At 43.8% G+C, this 22,754-nt stretch overlaps 1 protein-coding gene across 1 annotated transcript in view; it reads left to right on the plus strand.

Annotated features, from left to right (window-relative positions):
* The window catches only part of RFX2 (regulatory factor X2), a 72,448-nt gene that overhangs the window by 34,078 nt on the left and 15,616 nt on the right, over positions 1-22,754 (plus strand). Inside the window, exons 6-11 of the mRNA XM_077841998.1 lie at positions 1,961-2,035; positions 9,565-9,746; positions 15,435-15,554; positions 18,044-18,159; positions 19,914-20,032; positions 21,038-21,150. Of these exons, the coding sequence (XP_077698124.1) occupies positions 1,961-2,035; positions 9,565-9,746; positions 15,435-15,554; positions 18,044-18,159; positions 19,914-20,032; positions 21,038-21,150 (725 nt within the window). The remainder of the gene's footprint in view (positions 1-1,960; positions 2,036-9,564; positions 9,747-15,434; positions 15,555-18,043; positions 18,160-19,913; positions 20,033-21,037; positions 21,151-22,754) is intronic.

Consider the following 22,754-nt stretch of genomic DNA (forward strand, 5'->3'; position numbering starts at 1 on the left):
GATCCCAACCAGCAGCCACCGTTCACCAGCTGCCCAGCTCTGAAGGCAGGGCCCCGCCAGCAGCAGCGCAGAAGGAAGGGTAGCAGTACCGCAACCCCCCCTACAATAACCTTGCGACCCCCACATGACTCCTTTTGTACAATTACAACACTGCAAAATTTCAGATTTAAATAGCTGAGATAATGAAATTTATGATTTTTAAAATCCTATGACCACGAAATTGACCAAAATGGACCATGAATTTGGTAGGGCCCTAGCCACGAATAATGAGTTGTGTAGGCCTTCTCTACTACTGCGCATATAGGCGGGGAACTGGAGGGTGTATACTTGCCAAGACCTAAGCTTGGGTCTTACTTGCTTCACTTGTAAACAACCAGTGCCCTCTGTCACTGACAGCTTATACAGCTCAGGGAGCTGCATCCCTCTGTTACCAAGGTCACCAGTTGTTGCAGAATATCCAAGAGCCCTCTGTCCAGGTCTTAGCGTATCATTTGTATGTATTTTGAGAGATTGACAGATAGTACTTGGCCTTGAAGGGCAAGGGAGAGGGGGGAACAAGATTTTATTTCTTTAGATTGTAACAAATTTTTCAGTGCCTCATGACCCCCCCATATTTGCCTTTGGTAACTTCTCTGGGTGTTGCTACCCATCAGTTGGGAAATACTGATTAAAATATTGTTTTCCTTCTCCAAATCCTGAAGAATTTTGCCACCTGTTTGGGGTGTCCCCTTGCAGGAATGCTCAGAAAAAGTTATCTAGGAGATTTGGGCTCCTCTGCTGCCTGTGGTGGGAAAAGCAAAATACACCTTTTAAGTAACAAAACGAAAACTGCAAAGCTGCTATACAGACAGAACAGTCTATTGCTGAATAGACTGCCATCCCCAAAAGGAGCAGCTCTGACAATGAAAGGTGAATTGGCCTCTACGTCCACTACTGGGGGTCTGCCTGTTCTTGAGCTTAATAATAGTCACCTGTAATTACATAGCAGATTTCATGCTGAATGCTTTACTACTGACTGTCTAAAGGGGCTCCCCCGCCACTGGTTTGAAGCCAGCAACACTACACAGCAGTGTATTAAATGAGGAAATGAAGGATAACTTCTTTAATCGAATGTGCATGGACATCAAGGCCCGCAGAATGTAAATACTCAAGGTGGAATATCTGTTGGGTAGAGTGCCATGAGATCATGACCATGGATGGCTGAGACCTTGGTTTAAACTCTCACCCAAGGGCTGACACCATTCTGCAACTCTGGTTCAAAGGGGAGAGTGCCCCGTAGTGAAAGACTTTCAGCACACGGAGGTCTTGCATCCAGCTACTGACAAGGCCCACTTCTGTTTAGCCAGTAAGATACAATATGGCATACTGCAAGGCTGTATGATTTTAGAGTGACACTTTATGCCCATTAGTGCATTATCTGTAGTAGCTCTGCTGCATTCAGTACTTTGTTCAACTACTATTAATTTGTTTGTTGTTTCTATTAGTAATTTAGGAAATGCTAATAACCAAAGCTATTAATTTGGGTTTCACAGAGATGGGTCTGATGATAAAATGCACCATCTTTATGTGGTTCTCTATTTAGACATGCAATAGCTCATTGCTACCGATGAGAATTTTTGGAGGAGTGATTCACCATATTTGTAGCAGAAAAGGGGAAAGACATAGACATCTCTTTAATAACAGGGAATTTAAAACGCAAGTTCTGAAATGATCCTAGCGCCGTTCTTTCATCCTTAATGTGTGTCCTGGCTGCACAGTTAGTTTGCATGTGTTACAATAACATTTCTTTGCTGCACCTTCAGCCCATAAGGACTGTATCTCATCTACCTTGCATCTTTGTCATGAGCCTGTTTATAGAAAGCATTAATCATTATTCAGATTATTAATAAAGACAAATCTTGGCTGTTGCTAACTATCTGATTTCCTTTCTTTTCTTTTTTCTCGTGCACATTTTCTTTAGCTTGAAATGGCGATTGAAAACCTACAAAAAAATGAAGGGATTACATCACACAAAAGCAGTTTGCTCAACAGCCATGTAAGTTACTATTGGACTTTACAACCTATTCCCTGCTTTGTTAGGAGCATTATTTATAGACGTTTTGTACACCAGCTAATCTGGGCAAATCAAAGCAGCCTAGGGTTTGGTTGCCTGCACTCCCCATGGCAGCCCAGTCCATAGAAACAATAGTGTGCAAAAGCCTGCAGTGATTTTTATGTTTGTTTGTCAAGATGCTCTGGATTCTGTTATCTGTCTCTGCCCCATATTTGTTTATTTGATCTGCCTTGAAATGGAAGCTGCAGGCACTTAGGTAAATGCATTGAGAGTTTTGTCTCCCTTCACTGGAAGTTTGCTGGAAAACAGTTTTGTAAGGCTCTGCAGCAACACTCTGTAGTGAATCGTAACAGATGTCCCCTACACCTGTGTAACAAAAGCATACTGTGTGTGTCTGTGTCTTGGAGTGCCTGAGCCTGTATTTCTTCTTTCTATAGCCAGGAAAGGCCTTGACTGTTGCAAAGCTATGCTAAACCCACTTGCTGGACCTTTCCATTTCATACTGATAGCAACCATTTCTTTGCTTTGGGTGAAATTCACCCCCGTCTTCTGGGTCTATACAAGGTCTTCTGTGTTATGTCTTCAGGCCTTGATCCCGCAAAGCATAATTTTTAAGCACATAATTATGTGGGGCTAAAAGGCTGTAATCCAAACCGTGCTGAAGTCAATAGGAAGGTTCCCATTGAATTCAGTGGACTTTGGATCAGGCCCCAAGTGTGGTTTTACACTGAAGTGTCATGGTATAAAATGACACCTTTTCCCACAGTCCTGGTCTCTCTGTGCATTTAAAGTCAGATCTGTTGACCCTGTAGGGGAACAAAAGAATAACTACCCCCCACCAGCTCTGGAGCAGTGGCGTAGCCAAGATGGAACATTTGGGTGGGCCCCAACATTGGGTGGGCAGGAGGGCAGTGATGGGGGAAGGAGGGATCGGGGCCCGCCTCCCCCTACCACCTCCAGCCGGCCTTGGGATTGTGGGGGCGATGGATGCTCTGGCCAGGGGACCTCTGGGGCCCCAGGCGCACACCCAGTTCTGGGAGGAGATGCCACTCTGCAGCAGCAATGGCAAGCCAGGCCACCCTGGGGTCACCTGAAGCTCGACCTCCTCCCACTGGCGGATTAGCCACTGGGCCAAAGGGGTGTGCCCAGGGTCCCAGCCAATTGGGGGGCCCCAGAAAGATGGGCGTCTCCACCTGGTGCTCCCGCTGGAGAGCGGGGTTGGGGCGCAGAGCTTGCCCAGCTCCCCAGCTGGAACGTCAGGCAGGCAGAGCAGGGCAAGCCCCCGACCCCGCTCCCCAGCTCGAGTGCTGGGCGGAGTGGGGCAAGCTCCCACGACCCGACCCCGCTCCCTGGCAGGAGCTCTAGGCGGGCAGAGCAGGGCAAGCGCCTAACCCTGCTCCCCAGCTGGAGCACTGGGCAGGCGGGCGGAGTGGGGCAAGCCCCCAACCACGCTCCCCTGCTGCCCACAGGAGCACCAGGCGGGCAGAATGGGGCAAGCTCCCGCCCCCCAACTCCACTCCGCAGCTGGAGCACTGGGCAGGCGGGCAGAGTGGGGCAAGCTGGGGCCGGATCAGAGCTGGGGCTGGGGGGTGGGCCTGGATGCTAAGTGGGTGGGCTGTGACTCACCCAGGCCCACCTTTGGCTATGCCCCTGCCGTGGAGAACTAGCACAGCTCTGCTGTAGTGAACTGGACATCTTTTTGGTTCACACGTCAACGAAACTGTTAATTTAATTGTCCAATCCCTCGAGGTGCTGAACTCCTGGTTCTGAGGTGCTGAACTTTCGGCCCGGAGCACCCTCAACTCTCATTTGAGTCCATGGGAATTGAGATCACTTAGCACCTTGCAGGATCAGGCCTTCAAATTCCTGTGTCATCAGATTATATTCATGGTTACACGTATGCAACTCCACCGAAGAGCAGCACAGATGAGACTATGGGAACATTTGCTGTACAGAGTCAGCATGCATCTGATGAAGTGAGCTGTAGCTCACGAAAGCTTATGCTCAAATAAATTTGTTAGTCTCTAAGGTGCCACAAGCTCTCCTGTTCTTTTTGCGGATACAGACTAACACGGCTGCTACTCTGAAAAGAGTCAGCCTTATTGATGATGGTGCATAAGCTGGAAATAACCCGGCTGTTAGAGCACAGGGTGGTTTAGATGACCTGGCAGTAGGAAAATACACACTTGTCACCTTGAGAACATTTTGATGTGGAAAAATATCGCAATAAATGTGGAATCCCACTCTGACCAATTTTTAAAATAGTCATGTCTCTGAGTAGAACAGCATTCATTCTGGAGTCTGGGGCCAGGCCTGGCTATTCTGCACTAGGGTGAATTTCACCAGAAAATAACTACCAGTTTTTTTCAAGTATATCAACTTTATTTTTGAGTTATTGTAGTCAGTGTTCTGTGTGATCGGATTTTATAAGAAATCTCCAGAATTGCCTTCCCCAAGTGTTCAAAAAGTATGTGATTGCTTTAAACAATCATTAGATTTATTTATTTTTTAAAATTGATTCTTTTTGTTTGATTTTTTTGGTTTGAACCTTTAGGAGTCACATTTTTAAGCTTATTTCTGCAACCACAGGGCTAGAAACTTACTTTACAGGAGAATCTCCGCTTTCATTTTTTTTAATCACATAATTCCAGGAACTGGGGCTTTAAGATAAACACGAAAAATCGTGAGACCTGCAATAAAATCATAGGAGTTGGCAGCACTGAATCTCTTCTAGTATTTCTGGGAATTTCTAAAGAGCACTGCTGATATCATAATTTTGACTCTACGAAGTGCTGTAGGAGGACAGAAGGCCAAAGGGTCAGAAACTCAGGCTACCCAGCTGGGTCTGGTGACGATTTAAATGTCCATTACAACAGGCAGGCTCCTCTTTTTTTCTGTGTGGAGGCAAAAATGCTTCTGACTTCCAGCATTAAAAATAAAATAAAATAAATCTCTGAATCAAAAATCCTTTGCTAGCTTCCTTGCAAGCATGTCCTGCTGTAAGCATGTCCTTTTGAAATCCCTGGTAGAGTAGATAAAGTAACTGGCTGGTTTGAGTTTCCTTTTTCCGTCTCATGAACAAACCGTTGCTGTTTCTGTTCTATGTTAAATGGAATTACTTTACAGTGTACAAGTAAAGAACAAGAACGAAGGTTTCTTTAAATTGTCTGTAGTTTTATTTAGGTTCTGTTATAAATAAGTTTTTGCAAAACCTAATACGTATACGTGTTTTTCATGAAAACGTGTATACATCTTAGTGTTTGCAACCCTGCTGTTAGAAACCCGAATACAACAGTATTGGGCTTGTGCATGAGAATCAGAAAGTGAAAGGCAAAAGGAGGCAACAGTCTGTCCAAGCTGAATGGACTGGAAAAAAAATTAACTTGGCATAAATCATGCAAATAAAAATAGATTTTTTAAAGCTTTGTTTTGATTATTCCTAGCACTGTTAGTAACATGAGCAAGGATTGCATTTTTCTCTTGGCAGTTTGCCTTGGGCCCCCTATTTTAGAGGGTCCCCAAACCAAATGGTATTGCAACTTGGTGCAGAGTCACAGCACCACTCACATTTGGCCTGTCTACCCCCCCATCATGATGGGGGGTGGGCATCTGGGCCAAACCTGAGTGGTGCAGCAACCCCGTGCACTATGCTGCAATGCCTGGAGCGGGGAGTTGGGCCCAGACTTATAGAACAGGAGCTGTCACTGTGGAGGGAGCTCACTCTCCACCCTGTCCTCCCTGGAGGCCTCCCCTTAGTGGTAATTTTTTTTGAAGGGCTGCGGGGGGGCTCAGTGTCAGATTTTTGCCCTGGGCTTCCAAAATCTCGGTGTGGCCCTGAGTGTCTCTGTAACAAGGAAACTAGCTCCCAGGGAAGTTGTTAGCGAGTGACAATTATAGTATTAGCTAGGGCTTAGTTCCTTTCTTTGTTTCTTGTGCAAAGTTTCATTAAGGTCGTAGAGAACCTTGCAGAGGTTTTCATTAAGTTCATTAAGTATTCTGTTGAGGTTTGTTTTACTTCTTCATACTTCATGTTACACAAATCTGTAAATTCCTAGGATAAAGATTCCTATATTACCAGCAGCAATTGTATCATGTCAAGATTTCAAAAACCAGTAAGTTTTATTTATCGGGAGATCACTTTATCTACTCCCTTAGGCCCATTCCTGTAAAAACCCTTCTTCACACAGTTTATACTATTGAAGTCAAGGACACTGTTCACACGAGTATGAGCTACTTTTGGTAGCAAGTCTTTGTGGAATCAGATCCTAGCCCTCCAAAAAGTTCTTGTTGCATATGGTAATGTGTACTTGATGGATCAGAAAGTTAGAAACTGAGGCTAAAGTTATAGCTACAGTGACACATGAAATTATTTATGAAATGATGTTTCATATAACTATATAAGCTATAACTATTGCTGAGACAGCACTAATCACATGCGTAGCATAAGACAGTTAGGTCAGAGGGAAGGCTCTGTGGATGTCGGTGATATGAATTTTCAGATGCTGGGAAGAGACTTAAATGAGGCTACAATATTCAAGTGTGTGTGTCTGAAGTTAAGCACCTAAATCCATATTTAGGCACCAAGTGGTCTGATTTGCAGAGATTCTGAGCAGCTACAGGTTCTGAACATCCACTACTTACAGGGGCTGTTAATTCTCTGCATCTCTGAAAACCAGGCCATTTCTTTAGGCACCCAAATATGGATTTGCTTGTTTAGCGTCAGCCAACCATATTTGAAAATCTCCTCCTGCTGAAATCTTTAAGAAGGGAATCACATAGGGTTCTATTACCAAGTATAACTAATGATTGGATAAAGCTGAGCAATGGAAAATACTCAGTGACTATCAGGAAATGTTTCCTGGACGTAAACTAATCTCCTTTGGGAAATGGTAGAAACTGAAATGTTGCCATTGACTTCAATGGGGCCAGCATTTTATCCCAAATTTCTTTTTAAAATTAGACTGGACAAAGCACTAGTAAAACTACTTCAGGGAATAATTCTCCATGGACAGACTAGGAGGAACGCAGTGAGCTAAAGAAGAATGAATCTTCACTTCTGTGACAAAGAAGTCAGGAGATCAAGTCCTTGAGATGACGTCTCAGCAAACAATGGTGTAATTGCAGGATGACGCCCCCTATTTTTGGTTACTTCGGACACATGTAATTAATGCTAGGACTTTTCAGGGGCTAAAAAAGCGAAAAGCACAAAAATCTTCATAACATCTGCTTCCCGCAGCAAGTCCTTAGATGTTGTTAGCAACTAACTTCCTGAGTGAGTTCCTTGGAACTGGAACATGTTTAGAAGGTCAAACCTAGTTGTGACTGATCAGCACCGAGTTGGGTCCACAGGACAAATGGAACCAATGAAGAAAAAGTTTAACTTACGGCCAACGAATCTTCTAAATACATGGGGTGGGCTAAAATGAACATGGATACAGACTCATTGAAAACAGCACTACTTACCTGCATGCTAGGAGCGTTTGGGTTCATCTCATGTTATAGCTGGCTTAATCAGTAACTTAATGGCTACAGCATGGGTCATTGTAAGAATTTAGTGTGCCATTCTCGTTTCAGGGATCCATGGAGATATGACTCCCTCTGCAAATAAGGGTATAAAGTGATGTGGGTCACCATACTCTTAATACCCTTTTAAAACAGAGCTTGAGACTGAAGGTTTAGATTTTGAAAATTCTTTATCTGTGAGATGTGTATAAAAGAGCAGATAAGATGTTAATGGGAATAATGCTCCAAGCAGCTCTCAGAAATACAGGGTTCAGAGCAAATGACCCAAGTAGTCTCTTCTGGCCCTGGTATCTAGTGATCTGATCTAAAGCTCATTGAAATCAATGGAAACAGTTTGATGAATTTCAATGGCATTTCAGTCAGGCCCTAAGGTTTTCTGTTAATATAAAGAAATAAAACCTAAAATGTAGCATTTTAAATTTATCTTGTATGCAGTAGCTCATAATAAGCTGAAGTTTCAAATTTTAGGCACTCAACTTGCAACTACAAAACACTTGCATAGATGTAATTAGCTCATTTTGTGCATAAAAGGAGTATGGTGCATACTTCAGTTCTGATTCTACTCTGACAGAAACATATGTTGAAAATACCTCAGTTGAAATAAATGGGCCTGATTCACCACTGCATACTTGAGTTCTGATTTCAGTGGAGTTACTGCTGTAAAACTTGAGTATCGAGTAGTGCATTAGGCTGCTAGAGATTTGCTGCTATAAACCTGCTATCAGGAAGATACAGGCCTTTTTGTGTGTGAGCAGGTGTGTGTTTGCTGAACAGAGACCTTCATGCACAAGTGTACAAAGCACTTGGCATGAGCTTTAATACCATTGACTTCAGGGACAAAGCATCTGCTTAAGGTTAAGCACATACTTGAATGCTTTGTTATACCAGGGTCATATTTTGCAGATATGATTTTGGCACACAACACTTGATTCTGCTCTCCTGTTAGCTTTACATCCGTGTAACTCCATTTGCTTCAATTGAGTTACTCCTGATTTACACCAGTACAAAGGGAGATCAGAATCAGGCCCAGTTTTGAAAACGTTGGCCCAACATATCATCAGGATCCTCCTAATTTTTATTAAAGGAAGTACCTTATCAATATTTACTCCTGGTTGTACATCTAGCTTTTCTTTTGCTTTTTTATTTTATTAGTCAATATTTGCTTTAAAATTGTACTCTTTTTATTTTTCTGAATCTGGCATTTAGCCAGTTAGAGGCTTTACATTCTAATTCATGAACTGCAGTTGTGTGACTGACCTACCCTTTCAAACTGGCTGAACATAAATAATTTATATCTAATTGCAAACTCTGATCAAGATAAATGTCAAGAGAAGTAAAGTTCAGACAATACATTTTGAAAAATAGCTGGTAACTTGTCAGATTTTAAGGTAGGGTTTGGCAGCCATTTAATTTTGTTGTTAAGGGGACAGTTGTAAACATTTTAAGCTTGAAATTAAGACACATTAATTCAAACAAGCTTTGCCTGCTGCACTAGCAGTTGGAAACTGCTAATAGACAGAGAAGTAATGTATTCAGATTCCTCTGAGATCTTTCTTTCCTAGTAAATAGCATCAGGTATCGTAGCCTTTGTTCTCCTTAACAGTGAACTCATGAGACTTTTTTATTTTATTTTATTTTATTGATTGATTGGCTTTACATGAATGCAAGGAGAATACAAATCATGGAATTGAGTAAAGGGAAGACACCAGCATAAGTGGCAATGTATACTTGGGTGCTGTATGTGACAGCCTTTTTTGATTTCACACTGTTCCTACATCATGGAGGACATAAATATCAGATTGAAACACACAAGAGTTAGCTGCAGTTATGTACTAACTACCAACCACTTAAGTCCTCTTGAACTCTGATCACATCAGGAAGGTTCTCCTCCCTTTTAAATGTTGTCATCTTTTTAAGCAGGCCATTTTAAACATCTTTAGTCTTTCACATGTGTGGGCTTTTAAAAAATTACATTTTTGTACATAAAGCTCCAGTGGCTGTTGGACAACTATGAGACTGCTGAAGGTGTGAGTCTTCCTAGGAGCTCGTTGTATAACCATTACTTGCGGCACTGCCAAGAGCACAAACTGGATCCGGTGAATGCTGCTTCCTTTGGAAAACTGATTCGTTCTGTGTTCATGGGGCTGAAAACTCGGCGCTTGGGAACAAGGTTGGTATAAAGGGGTTTGAGATTAGGGCTCAGTGGTAGCAGAAGCACATTCCCACCTTCCTTTGGCCCCTACCAGTTTCACTTTACCACTGTTTCTGTAAGGTCATGGAAAGGCCAATGAGCTCAAATGCCACTTCATTAAATTAAATGCTAAATACCATTGCACCGGACACTCACTGCATTCAATGATGTTGCAATGAGTAATGGATGAACGGGCAATGACTTGCCATCTTTTTTATTGTTATCACCTTTTTAATAATGTGGTGTGGATTACTTGAGCGGCTTTGTTGTGTAGTGATCTTAATATTAGGAGTCATGGATAGTTCCCAGCTCTGCCATAGACTTGCTATTGGGGATTTAGGCAAGCTCCTTCACCTGCCTATATATCATTTTATCCATCTGTAAAATTGGTTTAATACTTCCTTCAGAGGAGTGTTTGAGGCTTAACTGAAGTTTGTAAAGCCTCTGAGAGCCTCAGGTTGTAGTAGTAACTGTTTTCAGTGGTTGCAGATTGTCCTTAAGAACAGTGGCTCTTGACTTTACATTTTGCAGGAGGGAGAACTACTGCCCTGTTCTGCCGCAATCTATACCACAAAATGCTCCTCCCCTCCTGTCCCTGGTGCTGCAGACCCACCCAACATTATTCACCTGTAACAGCCGTTTATTCCTAGGTCTATATAGTAACCACCAAACAATATCTCAAATGGAAAATTGCTATACGTAATCTTAACAGGTCATAAGGTAAGAGTCCTCTCTCTGCAGGAATCAGCTGTGTCATGTATTTGAGGATAACGTTTAATTACAGTGGTGTTCCTGAATCGGCTGCAGGGTGGAGAGGCAGCCATTTTGCTGAAGAGATCTCATTTGGGATGTCTGACCATGGTGGGAGGTGAACAGAGCTTGCAAGCCAGTTTCTTAAGCAGTCTTTATTCTGTTTTGAATTTTGGCTTAACAATAATAAACCCCATTGTTTTAAAAGCTAAACAGTCAAGTTCAACTTTGGCATTATGATTCAGTATTACAGCAGATGGGGAAACTGGTTTCCAATCTCACACTCTGTTCCACTCATCCCAATCAGTGTCACAAATGAGGTCCCTTTTCATCAAGATTGCTACCAGGAGCTGGAGACTTAGAGAATCATACTGCAATTAAACAGTTAGATTCTAATCTCACTGAAAGATTACACCAAAAGAATTCTGTTGACTTCAGTAGCGGTTACTCCAGGTTTTTACTCCAGTGTAACTGAGATCAGAATCTGACCCCAACCCTTTAGATACAGACATGCTTTTCAGAGTTTTCTAATGCAGAAGTAGGCTTCTTATCTATAAAACTTCCAGGGTGCTGGGCCGAGTCCCATGTGCAGAGTGTTCTTCTTAAAAAGTGGGAGGACCCTAACTAAAACAGAAAAGGTTAACTTGAATATTTGTGTTTGGAAGATGGTTAAAACCCCAAACATGCTGCTGCACATATATTTTTGAAGGAGTGTATTGCTTTATAAGAGAAAGTAAAATACACTGACATTTTTTGATAAGGTAACAAATGGTCAAAGTGTGTGTTTGTGCACACACATGCGTATAAAGGTATAAATATTGGGGTGACAAATATTTTTATAAAAATTTGACACTCAGTCAAGGTACTGTCAAATTTCTGTGAAACAATGCTTCCCTGCAAAATGTTTCCATTTCGTTGAAACAGCATTTTCTGAGGGAAATATGTTCAGTTGGAAAAACTTCAACCAGCCCTACCTGAAGAGAATTTGTGCTCTTGGGGCTGTGCTTTCTAAAAATGCTCAGCACCCACAATGTGAGCCAGATTTTAAAGAGTTTGGTGCCTAAATGGGAGATGAAAGAAGGAGCCAGATTTTGATAAGAGCTCAGCACATTGGGTGCATGCTAGATGCTGAGTTGTTTTGAAAATCGGGCCCTTCCATAGGTGGCTAAATAAGAGCTGAGCTGTTCTGAAATTTGGCCCTGATTGTGGGTTCTGAGTCCTTGGAAAACTTGGCCCTTAGTAAAAACATTTGAAATGAAAGATGTGTGGATTCTGAAGAGTGCAGCCAAACAAACGCAGAAATACCAAAACTCTTACTAAATAAACATAGTAGTTATTTAACTTCGAGTCACAAGTTTAGGTCCACTGAAATCCCTTTTAAATGGGTTAAGACAATAGCTATGTAAAATATATTACAATAGCTAATCAGATAACACAAAGCTTGCAAAATCCTTCATTACAGCAACAGACAGGGCTAAGCATTCCAAAATCTTCCCTTTATAAACCTGAAGAGACTAATTCCTACCCCAAGAAGGAAAGGGGTTCCATGTAGAAAAACAGTTGTCAGACAGCAGTTCCCTTCTCTAAATTCTCTGTGGTTGAGCTGTGAAAGCATCATTAAATTCAAGGTGTGTTCAGACTCTTCAATACGGTGAAAATCATAACTGTTCTAAAGAGCACCAACGCGGGTGTCTCTGAGGCTGTAACGAGTGCTTTCCCAGCCGTTTATCCTGTCCCAGTGAGGACCTGCTTGGCCATCATTCGTTACAAATTGACAACTCTTGCTGCAGTCTGATTGAGCAGAACTACTATCTTCAGACATCCAGGCTGTGTAATTACCATCCTCATTTCTATAGCCAAGCACTGGGTAGATCAAAAAAGAACGCCTAGCTTAGTGGGAATACTTTAATTGAGTCATCCATGTGGAATGCTGACAGCTTAGGAGACCGTACAAAGCTGCGCTGATCAGCCAGAGAAGAACTCCCAGCCATTCCTGCTGTTTCGAAATCTTGTGTAGGCTTAATTCAGCCTTACAAAACTACCATGAAAATGAACTAGGTCAGGTATAAAATCCACCTTCTGCCATGGTGACTGAAGATAATTTGGGGGCATGGGGTAAGAGTTGGGGGAACCAGATTTTTCTCACCCCCTGGTGAGGGGTCAATTAGGATGGTTTTATCCAATTTTATGTGCAGAAATCTAACCCCTACAGCAGGGGTCGGCAGCCTATCAGAAGTGGTGTGCCAAGTCTTCATTTATTCACTTTAATTTAAGGTTTCGCGTGCCACTAATACATTTTAATGTTTTTTAGAAGGTCTCTCTCTATAAGTCTATACATTATATAACTAAACTATTGTCGTATGTAAAGTAAACAAGGTTTTCAAAATGTTTAAGAAGCTTCATTTAAAATTAAATTAAAATACTGATCTTTTGCCGCTGGCCTGCTCAGCCCGCTGCCAGCCTGGGGTTCTGTTCACCTAGGCCGGCAGCAGGCTGAGCGGGGCCTGCGGCCGGGACCCTAGCTAGCAAGGGGCCGGCAGCCAGAACCCCAGATTGGCAGGGGGCTGAGTGGGGCCAATGGCCAGGACCCCAGACTGGCAGCGGGCTGAGCAGCTCAGCCTGCTGCCGGTCTGGGATTCCGTCCGCCCGCTGCCGGTCTCGGATCCCGGCCCTGCCCACATAGAGTGGGTACCTACCTTCTCCCTGGTTCTAGCCCATTCTCTTCCTCTCTCCCTGCACTGAGCTGAGGGTGGGAATGCACAGAGCACAGGGCTGGGGGTGAAGGAGCAGGCTGGGGGTTGGGGTGTAGTGTCTGGCCAGGAGCTAGAATGAGGGAGGGGGATCAGGGTTGGGGCAGGAGGTTTGGGTGTGGAGTGCTTACCTGGGCAGCTCCCATGTGGTCCGAGGGGTGCAAGTAGGAATGGGGGGGGGTGCAGGAGCTCCCGTTTGATGCTTACAATGGGGGTGAGAATGTGGGGGGTGCACGAATCAGGGTATGGGGGGCTAGGTATGTGTGGGGGGTGCTGGAGTTAAGGCTGGGGTCGTGGGGGGTGCAGGGGTCAGGGCAGAGGGCTGAGAGTATGTGAGGAGGGTGCAGGAGTCAGGGCAGAGGGCTGAGAGTATGTGAGGGGGTGCAGGAGTCAGGGCAGAGGGCATGTGAGGGGGGTGCAGGAGTCAGGGCATGGGGTGTGGGGGGCTGGGTATGTGGGGGGGGGTTCTGGAGTCAGGGCTGGGGTCGTGGGGGGATGAGGGGTCAGGGCAGGAGGCTGGGGTGTGTGTGAGGGGGGTGCAGGGGTCAGGGCAGAGGCCTGGGGGTGTGGGCTGGGATCATGGGGGTGCTCCCAGCCCCCTGCCCTGAACGGCTCATGACAGGAGGCTGGAGGGGATATGCCCTGATTCCACCCCCCTTCCCCAAGACCCTGTCCCCATCTCTTCTCCGCCTCCTCCCTGGGGCAGCGAGAGCGCTTCGGCTCCACTTCTCCTCCTCCCTCGCAAGGGCCATCAGCTGATCAGCGGCAGGGGAGGATGGGCAGGACCCCAGCACGCTGGAGGAAGAGGCGGGGGTGGGGGGAGCTTGCCTGCCCTGCAGCAGCAGCCGCGGACCAAGCTTCTTCACTCTACCCCCGTGGGGGGGCGGGGGAGGCGGAGAAGAGCGGGCCAGGGAGGGCAGGATTTTTAATGGCTCACTGCTGCCTTCTGGGGTCCCGGCCTGGGTTCGGCAGCGGGCGCTGAGTGGGGCCGGCGGCTGGGACCCGGCAGGCAGCAGCGTGCCGTAGGTTGCCGAGCCTTGCCCTACAGTGAAGTTCTGTTGCTGTATAAAGCCAATTCAGATTGAAGGGTAGAATGACTCCAAGGTCTCTGTGGCATTCTATATAAATAACAGTTTGCATTCTGACACTTACCTCTTATTCTCCAGTTGCCATTGACCACTTAAAGGACAGGTTGCAATTAAAATGAAAGAGTCTGTGACCTGAAACATCAATTGCAATTTTAAAAAAGTAGTTACATTGATATCAAATGTGACACTTTCAGTTCCGGGTTGAGACAGGAGCTGAGAAGATCAGAACAGCTCCCTTTTGAGTGAAGAGATACATTTCAGCATCTCTGTGGCTCCAGAGTGCAGGCTGAAAGCCATGGAGGACCACCAGCCAAGAGCATTTCTCACTACAACATTCAACTCCTGGAGTGATATCCTGGCTCCATTGAAGCCAACTGGAGTTTTGCCATTGACTTCAGCGGGGCTGGGATTTCCCTCATTGGTGTTTTAAAGCACAGTATATTTCTGGATACCACAGTGATGAGCCTGTTATAAATTCTTAGACATAAAGAAACCTTCACTCCGTCACAACAAAGGGTCATGTCTGGCTACCGCTGAAGTCAATGGTAATGTTTCCATTAATAAATGTAGATTTGGCTCAAAGTATTTTGACTTGGATAATCCGTTATCTGCCTGTGAAGAAGGTTTTATGAGTAGATTGAAAGTAAGGCTGAAATGGGTCTAGGCTGCAAGATTTTAAATGTAGATGTCACTGAACTGTGTTTTGAGACACATGGTACCATATTTTCCCAGAGATAAGTGCCATGTTCAAACAAATCCTGTAAAAGGAATCCTGGATTCTGATTGCTTTCAAAGTTTGGGGTATAAACCCTCTACTCCAGGATCTTAGTTACAGCAAGATTTGAAAATAACACGTATACTTCTGAATGTGAAATTAGGTTCTTAATATGCTTATTAAGCAAAGTAAATCTATGCTAAATTGGCATCTGGGATTAGACAGAAGTTATATCGCACATTTATGATCCACAAACCATTAGCACTGTCAAATGTTTCACTGAAGCCTAAAAGTAAATTGCAATGCTCGTGTGTCATCTCCATGAAATATCTGACATCTATAGATTCTAATGTTATGCTTGCAGGGGAAACTCCAAGTATCATTATTATGGGATCCGTCTAAAGCCAGAATCTCCACTGAATCACTTACAGGAAGACACACAGTATATGGCGATGAGGCAACAGCCCATACACCAGAAACAAAGGTATGTGCCCCCTGCTTCTCAGACCTGCTAGTTGTGGCAATGGAAGCTGCGAGGAGTGGTTTCCCCAAAAGAGCAAAACACTGGGTCCCACCTCAAACAGCAGCAGCAGGAGCTTGAGACGTTTAGCGTTGGTTATTTGCAAAGGGACTGTACGCTGCAGGGTAGTGCATGGCATACATTAAAAACCTTGTGTAACTTAGTGATAAGGTAAAGTACATGCTATAGGACAAAGGAAGGCACTGCACTTAACAGAGCTTGAAGTTGCTGATACTGAACAAGGATAAAGAAGGATTGAGGAAAAATTTTGATTCCACAAACTATTCCTCTTTGCCTTTTTTGTGCAGCAAAGGCTTGGACTTGGGCTGCCTGTTGCTATGGTGAACACTACAGAATATCCTTTTCACTGCATCCCAGTGATGCAACTTTTTTCTGACCTCTGCTGTACAGTTATTTGTGTTTAACCAGTGGAAGGGGTCTTATTTTCCTTTCATAGACCAGCTAGTGGAAGAGCTTCAGATGGGGCCCAATCAGACTCTCATCTGGTAATTTTGGGTAAAATTAAATGAAGGTTATGATGCAAAGCAACTCTTGAGTTGCCTCTTGGGAGCTTCAGCACTCTTGCTTCTGGTTGGAGTGGAGGCATGGAAAAATCTCAACTTTTTTTAGTTCCCAAACAGCAAAAAAAAAAAAAAAAATAGCTTATTCGCTGTCTGACCTTGAGCAAATCATGTAACCTTTCTCTCAGCCCCAGTTTCCCTGTCTATAAAATGGGGAGGATAATACTTATCTCACATGGATGATGTGAGGTTTCATAAATATATGTATATAAAGCATTCGGAGAAGGTGGTACAGAGACATGAAATATTTATTGTTGTTTCCATCCTATTTTTGCCTGAAGCTTCCATAGTATTTTTGAGATTGCTTGGTATCAGGCCTCATCTTCAGTGAAATCTTGTTGCTATTAGAGAACAATGTTTTTACTTGGTTTAAAAAAACCTGTGTGTAAAACAGTATTATTTATCTAGAACACTTTTTTAATCTACCAGTGTTTAGCTCTCTGTTAGAAACAGGCTTGTGAAACCATGCTTAAACACTGTTTAAAACACAATTATAAATAAGTGGTAAAGCTCTAATGCAGGCAGACATTAGACTTTTACTGGTACTGCCTCACTTTAATGGATCGTCCTAACATTTATTGCATGTCTGATATGTTAGGAGCAGCGGGGGGAGGGCCAGCTATCGGTTTACACAGCCCATTTGTAATATGAAGGAGAAGTTAATGTGCTTCATAATCTGTCTTGTAAATGGCATCCCAGGCACTTAAGACACATTCCTGATTGTTTACCCTGAGAGGCACAGTAAAAGCAACTAGTGCAATTAACAATATACATATCAGAGCCTCAGTCCCTTCACTGGAGCCAAATGGTTTTATTCATTTTAGCATTTCCCTCCCCCATTAAATGTAGGCAAACCATGAATGCACATGACGCAAACTGGGACATCCAAACCAGGTTGGCTTCCCCACCCCAATGTGAAATTGATTGGTCTTAGGCCATTCCCAGTGGGCGCTGTCATCATCACAAAACCCCCAACCACAACTTGCTTTGATTGCCCCGCTCCCTCACTAGCAGCATCGGCAGACAAGCCAAGAACCAAACAGAGCATAGGAACTGAATTACCCCCAGAGTCCTAGTAGCTGTTTCTCTGGGTCAAGGCTGAGGGGGGAGCATCTACTCTTCTGCTTGTATTCCCTGGATAAGAAGACTTCAGGCCCCAGGGCAGTCAAACTAGAGCCATCCACCTGCTCTAAATTGTCTTCAACATCTAGCAATTAAAAAAAGCAGATACAATACTTCTCTGAGGTTAGTCAGGAAATGTCCACTACTATTAGTTATTATTTGTGTTGGGGTAGCACCTAGGCGCCCCAGTTGTGGGCCAGGAACCCACTGTGCTTGGTGCCATTCAAGTGTGTGTCGTTTTATTTTAAATGCAGAGCAATATAAATGACACGGCTGCCTTCCTGTTATTAACTCTGTGTAGAAACAAGCTGCATTTGATGCTACTTACACAATATATTTACCTCTCTGGGATTGTTTGAGGTGGATAATTTGGCCACATTTTATATTAAGAATACGTTTATAAAGGCTTAATAAATGATGAATCCATGTTATAAGCATATCACAGATATGAAAAATATGAGTTATAGTTACAAGCACATCAGCAGGTTTGCAAACCCCATGGTTATAAACCATCTGTTGATCTAACAATCGATTAACCATTTATTAAAACAATTATTTATAATTTATTAACCCTTTATAAACTATTTATAAATGTACGCTGACCTATTAAGTGACTTGTTTGTTTGTTTAATTCAGAAGTGTTATACTGGTATAGGACTTTGCCAGAGACCTCTTTCACTCTGTGTGTGTTTGCACATTTTAAATGTGCATACTACCAAGCTGTACTTTGAGGGTTTTTTATATCCCTAGGTATAGACCTGCACAGAAGATGGAAGGCATAAGGGAGAGTGGATCCAGCAGTAGCCTGCACACTACTCCAGAACAGTCTGTTGCAGCTCAAAGTCAACACCATCAGCAGTTTATAGGTGAGGAAATTCAACTCAAATTCCACACTTCCTTTCAGTTTTCTCATTTCTAGGAAATGCTGCTGATTTCTAACTTGAAAAGGCTTTGCAACCTTGCTTAGCAGACCCAATCTATTGCCATTCTAGGTGTGTGTTTATTTTTGACATTTGCCAAAGATATCCTAATAAGTGCTTATTATACCATATCTTTTATTTTTACATTTGCAACTTCCCTCACTCACCCTATTATACCCACAATCCGCACAGCTTTCCTCAGTCACGCTGCAAAGATGTCATGTGTTGCATGCTTCGGTTCTTAAAAATAGCATTTAATTATATATATTACTTAGAAATAGCCATCTTTTCTTTAAAATTCTCCCTGCAATCTTAAGATTCTACCTCTGCTGACTTCTGTGGGGCTTCTCAAGGTGGGACACACTACAACCAGAAGAATGGAGCCCTTAACTAGTCATTTTTTAAATTATATTTGCTTTCATCTAGGTTTCCCATTCATTGAACTTCGCTGAGCCTCAAAAAGGCTTCAGTTTAAGCTGAGTTGGGGGTAAAGGTTAAGATAAACTTCCAATAAAATGAAAATTATTCTCCTGTCCTTATGTTGATGTTATGGCATTCTAATCAATAAGGCCCACGTTCTCTTTTGGATCTGCTTCCATTCCTCTTGATAATGGAAAAACTAGCAGCCCTGCAAAACAAGGGTAACAAAAGTCTTAATCCTAGCTCTTTCTGTGGGGATGACTCAAATGAGAGAGCCTCCAAGATGGTAGATTTGTTGTGATTGCAATGCATACACACATGATAGAAGCATGCACCTTGCACTGTCCCTTCCAAGGTTTGCATTCAAGTCTTGGGGAAGCTAATCTTTCCTACGACAAAGACATACCATTCAAGTCCAACTACTCTGGGTGAGGTTCATGTCCAGCAGTGCATTCATCTATTACATTGAAACCTTAAGTAAGCATTCAAGAGATCAACAAATACTTACTGCTTAATGCGGGTGGCCTTCTAATAATGAATCCAAACTATATTCTATATACTTTGGGCAATCTTTTAAGAGGGGAGATTGCCTAATAAGGCTGGCCTCCTATATAGATTTCCACATGTGTGGGAGGAGAACTGGATGCAACATACACTGCCTAATAGTTGCCACAGTTGCCCGCATTTTTTCTATTTAAGGAAGACTGTGTTAAGAACTTGCTGGATACCAGCTCCTCCTTCAAAGGAACCTAAGAGGAATGAAAGTGGGTACTAAAAAGTGAGACCAACAGTTTACCCAATTACTTCCCAGTCCAAACTGCAGGTGTGGGTGTTGAGGTTTTTTCTCCGTATTTCTGAGTAATGACACACAAGAACACGGCCATCTCTGAGCAGTCTCTAAAATGCAGTTGTACCTGTTATGTCTGCCATCCAATTAAATTTTCCATTGTTCTCTCAAAATACCGAAAGGATGTAATTCAGACTTCAGAGAAAATCTAATGGGAACACACATTATAGTGGTACAAAGCATTCATGTTTCTTTCCTCCTAGTTGCAATAAAAACATTTTCTTTTCTGCAATGAATAATTGGACAGTGGTGTTCTTTTTTGGAAGTGACATGTTGAAGTATTGGGCAATCAGTCTCAATTCACTAATTTCATTTAGTTATCTGAAATATGAAATGTAGCAACCGGCTGCTGCAAAATTACATCCTAATTCCTAGTCTTATAAAACTATGAATGCCTGTTAAAGTTTGCCATCTTTCCCAACTTTTCTCCTAGATGTAACCCATGTCTTTCCTGATTTCCCGGCACCTGATCTAGGAAATGTCCTCTTACAAGAGGGGATCACCATGAATGATGTCAAGACTCTACAGCTTCTTTACAGACGACACTGTGAGGTAACTATATAGGCCAGAGGTGGGCAAACTACAGCCCGTGGGCTACATCCGGCCCGTGGGACCCTCCTGCCTGGCCCCTGAGCTCCTGTCCGGGGAGGCTAGCTCCCGGCCTCTCCACTCCTGTCCCCTCTCCCCTGCAGCCTCAGCTCGCCACGCTACCAGCGCTCTGGGCAGCGGGGCTGCGAGCTCCTTCTGGGCAGCGGGGCGGCGTGGGTGGCTCCCGCTGGACTCTGAGCAGCATGGTAAGGGGGTGGGGAGCAGGGGAGTTGGATAAGAGACAGAGGATCCCAGGGGGCAGTCAGGGGACAGGGAGCAGGGGGGGCTGGATGGGGGGAGGGGTCCCACTGGGGGCAGTTAGATAGGCGTGGGAGTCCTTGGGGGCAGGGGGGGGTCTGTCAGGGGGTGGGGTGTGGATAGGGATCAGGGCAGTCAGGGACAGGGAGCAGGGGGGATTGGCTGGGGGGGATCTTGGGGATGGGGGGTGGTTAGGGCCAGGGGTTCCCAGGAGGGGATGGTCAGGGGACAAGGAGCAGGGCGGGTTGGATGGGTTGGGAATTCTGAGGGGGGCAGTCAAGGGGTGGGAAGTGGGAGGGGGTGGATAGGGGGCGGGGGCCAGGCTGTTTGGGGAGGCATAGCTTTCCCTACCCGGCCCTCCATACAGTTTGGAAACCCAATGTGGCCCTCAGGCCAAAAAGTTTGCCCACCCCTGATATAGGCTCTGTTTGCTTGATCTAGGATTTGATTCCATAGTGTGCTCCCTCCACTCCAGTCCTGCTCTCTTTAGGAGTGGGTTCTGAACAGGAATGTTTCTGATTGGCTTGATAGCATAGTTCAAGTTATTTCCTCCCTGTGTGATCTGCTTATATTCTCTGTGTTAAAACAACACATTGCAGATTGTTCTACTTTCTATCTAATCTAATCCATACGGCAGGGTATTCCACTTATGAAGAAACTGTGACTGAATGTTATCAGAGCATCTTATGAGCCGTCGTCTTTTATTCTTAGGCCACTTTGGATGTTGTAATGAACCTTCAGTTTCATTACATTGAGAAGCTATGGCAGTCCTTCTGGAGTTCTAAAACACCATCCAGTGATGGCTCCACCACCATGCCTTCCAGGTAAATGGTTACACACTTACCCTTGCTAAACTTTGGATGACCTAAGTTTTACTAGTGTTTTACCTTAGAGATCACGAGTGGTACAGTTTTCAGCTTCATGATTGTATTGATCTCTAAGAGTTAAGGATGTTAACTACCTACCAGGAGAGGACACTATTTTAGGAATAGAGTTAGAAGTATGCTATTGTAATTATATACCAGATGCAGAGGATTTTACTATCTGTTTATTTGATGTGCTGTTACTTTTGATTACAGACACTAATCTAAAACATGTGTTATTTTGACTAACAGGAATGGGTCACTGCTTTTGTAGAAGCCCCGTTTAAGCAGACATTTAGAACTGCATGCCATTGAATGTTGTTACAGAATGACATCAGAGGAAGCCAATAAGAACGTAATGACATTTGGATAAACTGGGACTCGTTCTTAATCAGGTTGCCGTGAAAATTAAAAAAAAAAAAAAAAAAAAAGAGCCTTGTGTTCTGGGGCAGATAATGACAAAATGTGCTGCTTTGATCTGTTAATTGCATTCTTGCCTGGTTCTCTGTCCTTCCCTATTCTTCCCTGTTTGTGTTAGAAACCTGCCATCAAGGGACAGGGAAACGGACAGTGAGCGAAAATAGAGGAAATTGAAATAGTTTGAATGGTAATGAAAGTCTAAATAATATCCGCTTCCACTGACTATATATAAGGATTTCAGGTCCTAATGTTTTATACTCCGAGCAAGGACTGTAAACATTTGGGAAATGGAGAGAAAGTCCCCTCATTCTCCTAATAATCTTAAATTCTAACCTGATTATCCTCCTCAGATAGTGCCCAATGGGTGGATCGCTGCCAAGAAACACTGTAACTGCAGGTTTCTTTTCAGATGTTTAGTTTAGAGAGTCACAGATAGGAAACAAAAATAGGAGTACATAGTAATTGGGATCCAGTCATGGAACATTGAGGTGTTGTTAAAAATCTTACAACACTGAGAAAATTATTACAGGCAGGCTGCACAATCAGGGAAGACACAAACATCAGTTTCATGCATTGCGGCTGCAGTCTCGCAAGATTTTACTCCTCCGGAAATTCTGTGCCAAAAAATTAAAAATTCTGCACACGATATTTTAAAATTCTGCATATTTTATTTGCAAATAAATAAATGTGGAGGCTCCAGCATGGCAGTGGGGAGCGTCTGTAAATCATCCTGCATCCCCCCACCCGGGACACGGACTCAGCGGTGAGGCTGTATCTGACCCTAACACAGTGCAGGGGCCGAGCCTGTCCCAGAAACCCCCTGGGGTCCTGCCCCTCCGCACCAGGCATACCAAGAACATAGAATCATAAAAGATTAGGGTTGGAAGAGATCTCAGGAGGTCATCTAATCCAAACACCTGCTCAAAGCAGGACCAATCCCCAACTAAATCATCCCAGCCAGGGCTTTGTCAAGCCGGGCCCTAAAAATCTCTTAAGGATGGAGATTCCACCACCTCCCTAGGGAACCCATTCCAGTGCTTCACCACCCTCCTAGAGAAATATTTTTTCCTCCGATTGAATCTAGACCTCCACCACTGCAACTTGAGATTATTGTCCCTTTTTCTGTGGTTTGCAACCACTGAAAA

Source organism: Eretmochelys imbricata, chromosome 25 (assembly GCF_965152235.1).
Source record: "Eretmochelys imbricata isolate rEreImb1 chromosome 25, rEreImb1.hap1, whole genome shotgun sequence".
Classification (NCBI taxonomy): domain Eukaryota; kingdom Metazoa; phylum Chordata; order Testudines; family Cheloniidae; genus Eretmochelys; species Eretmochelys imbricata.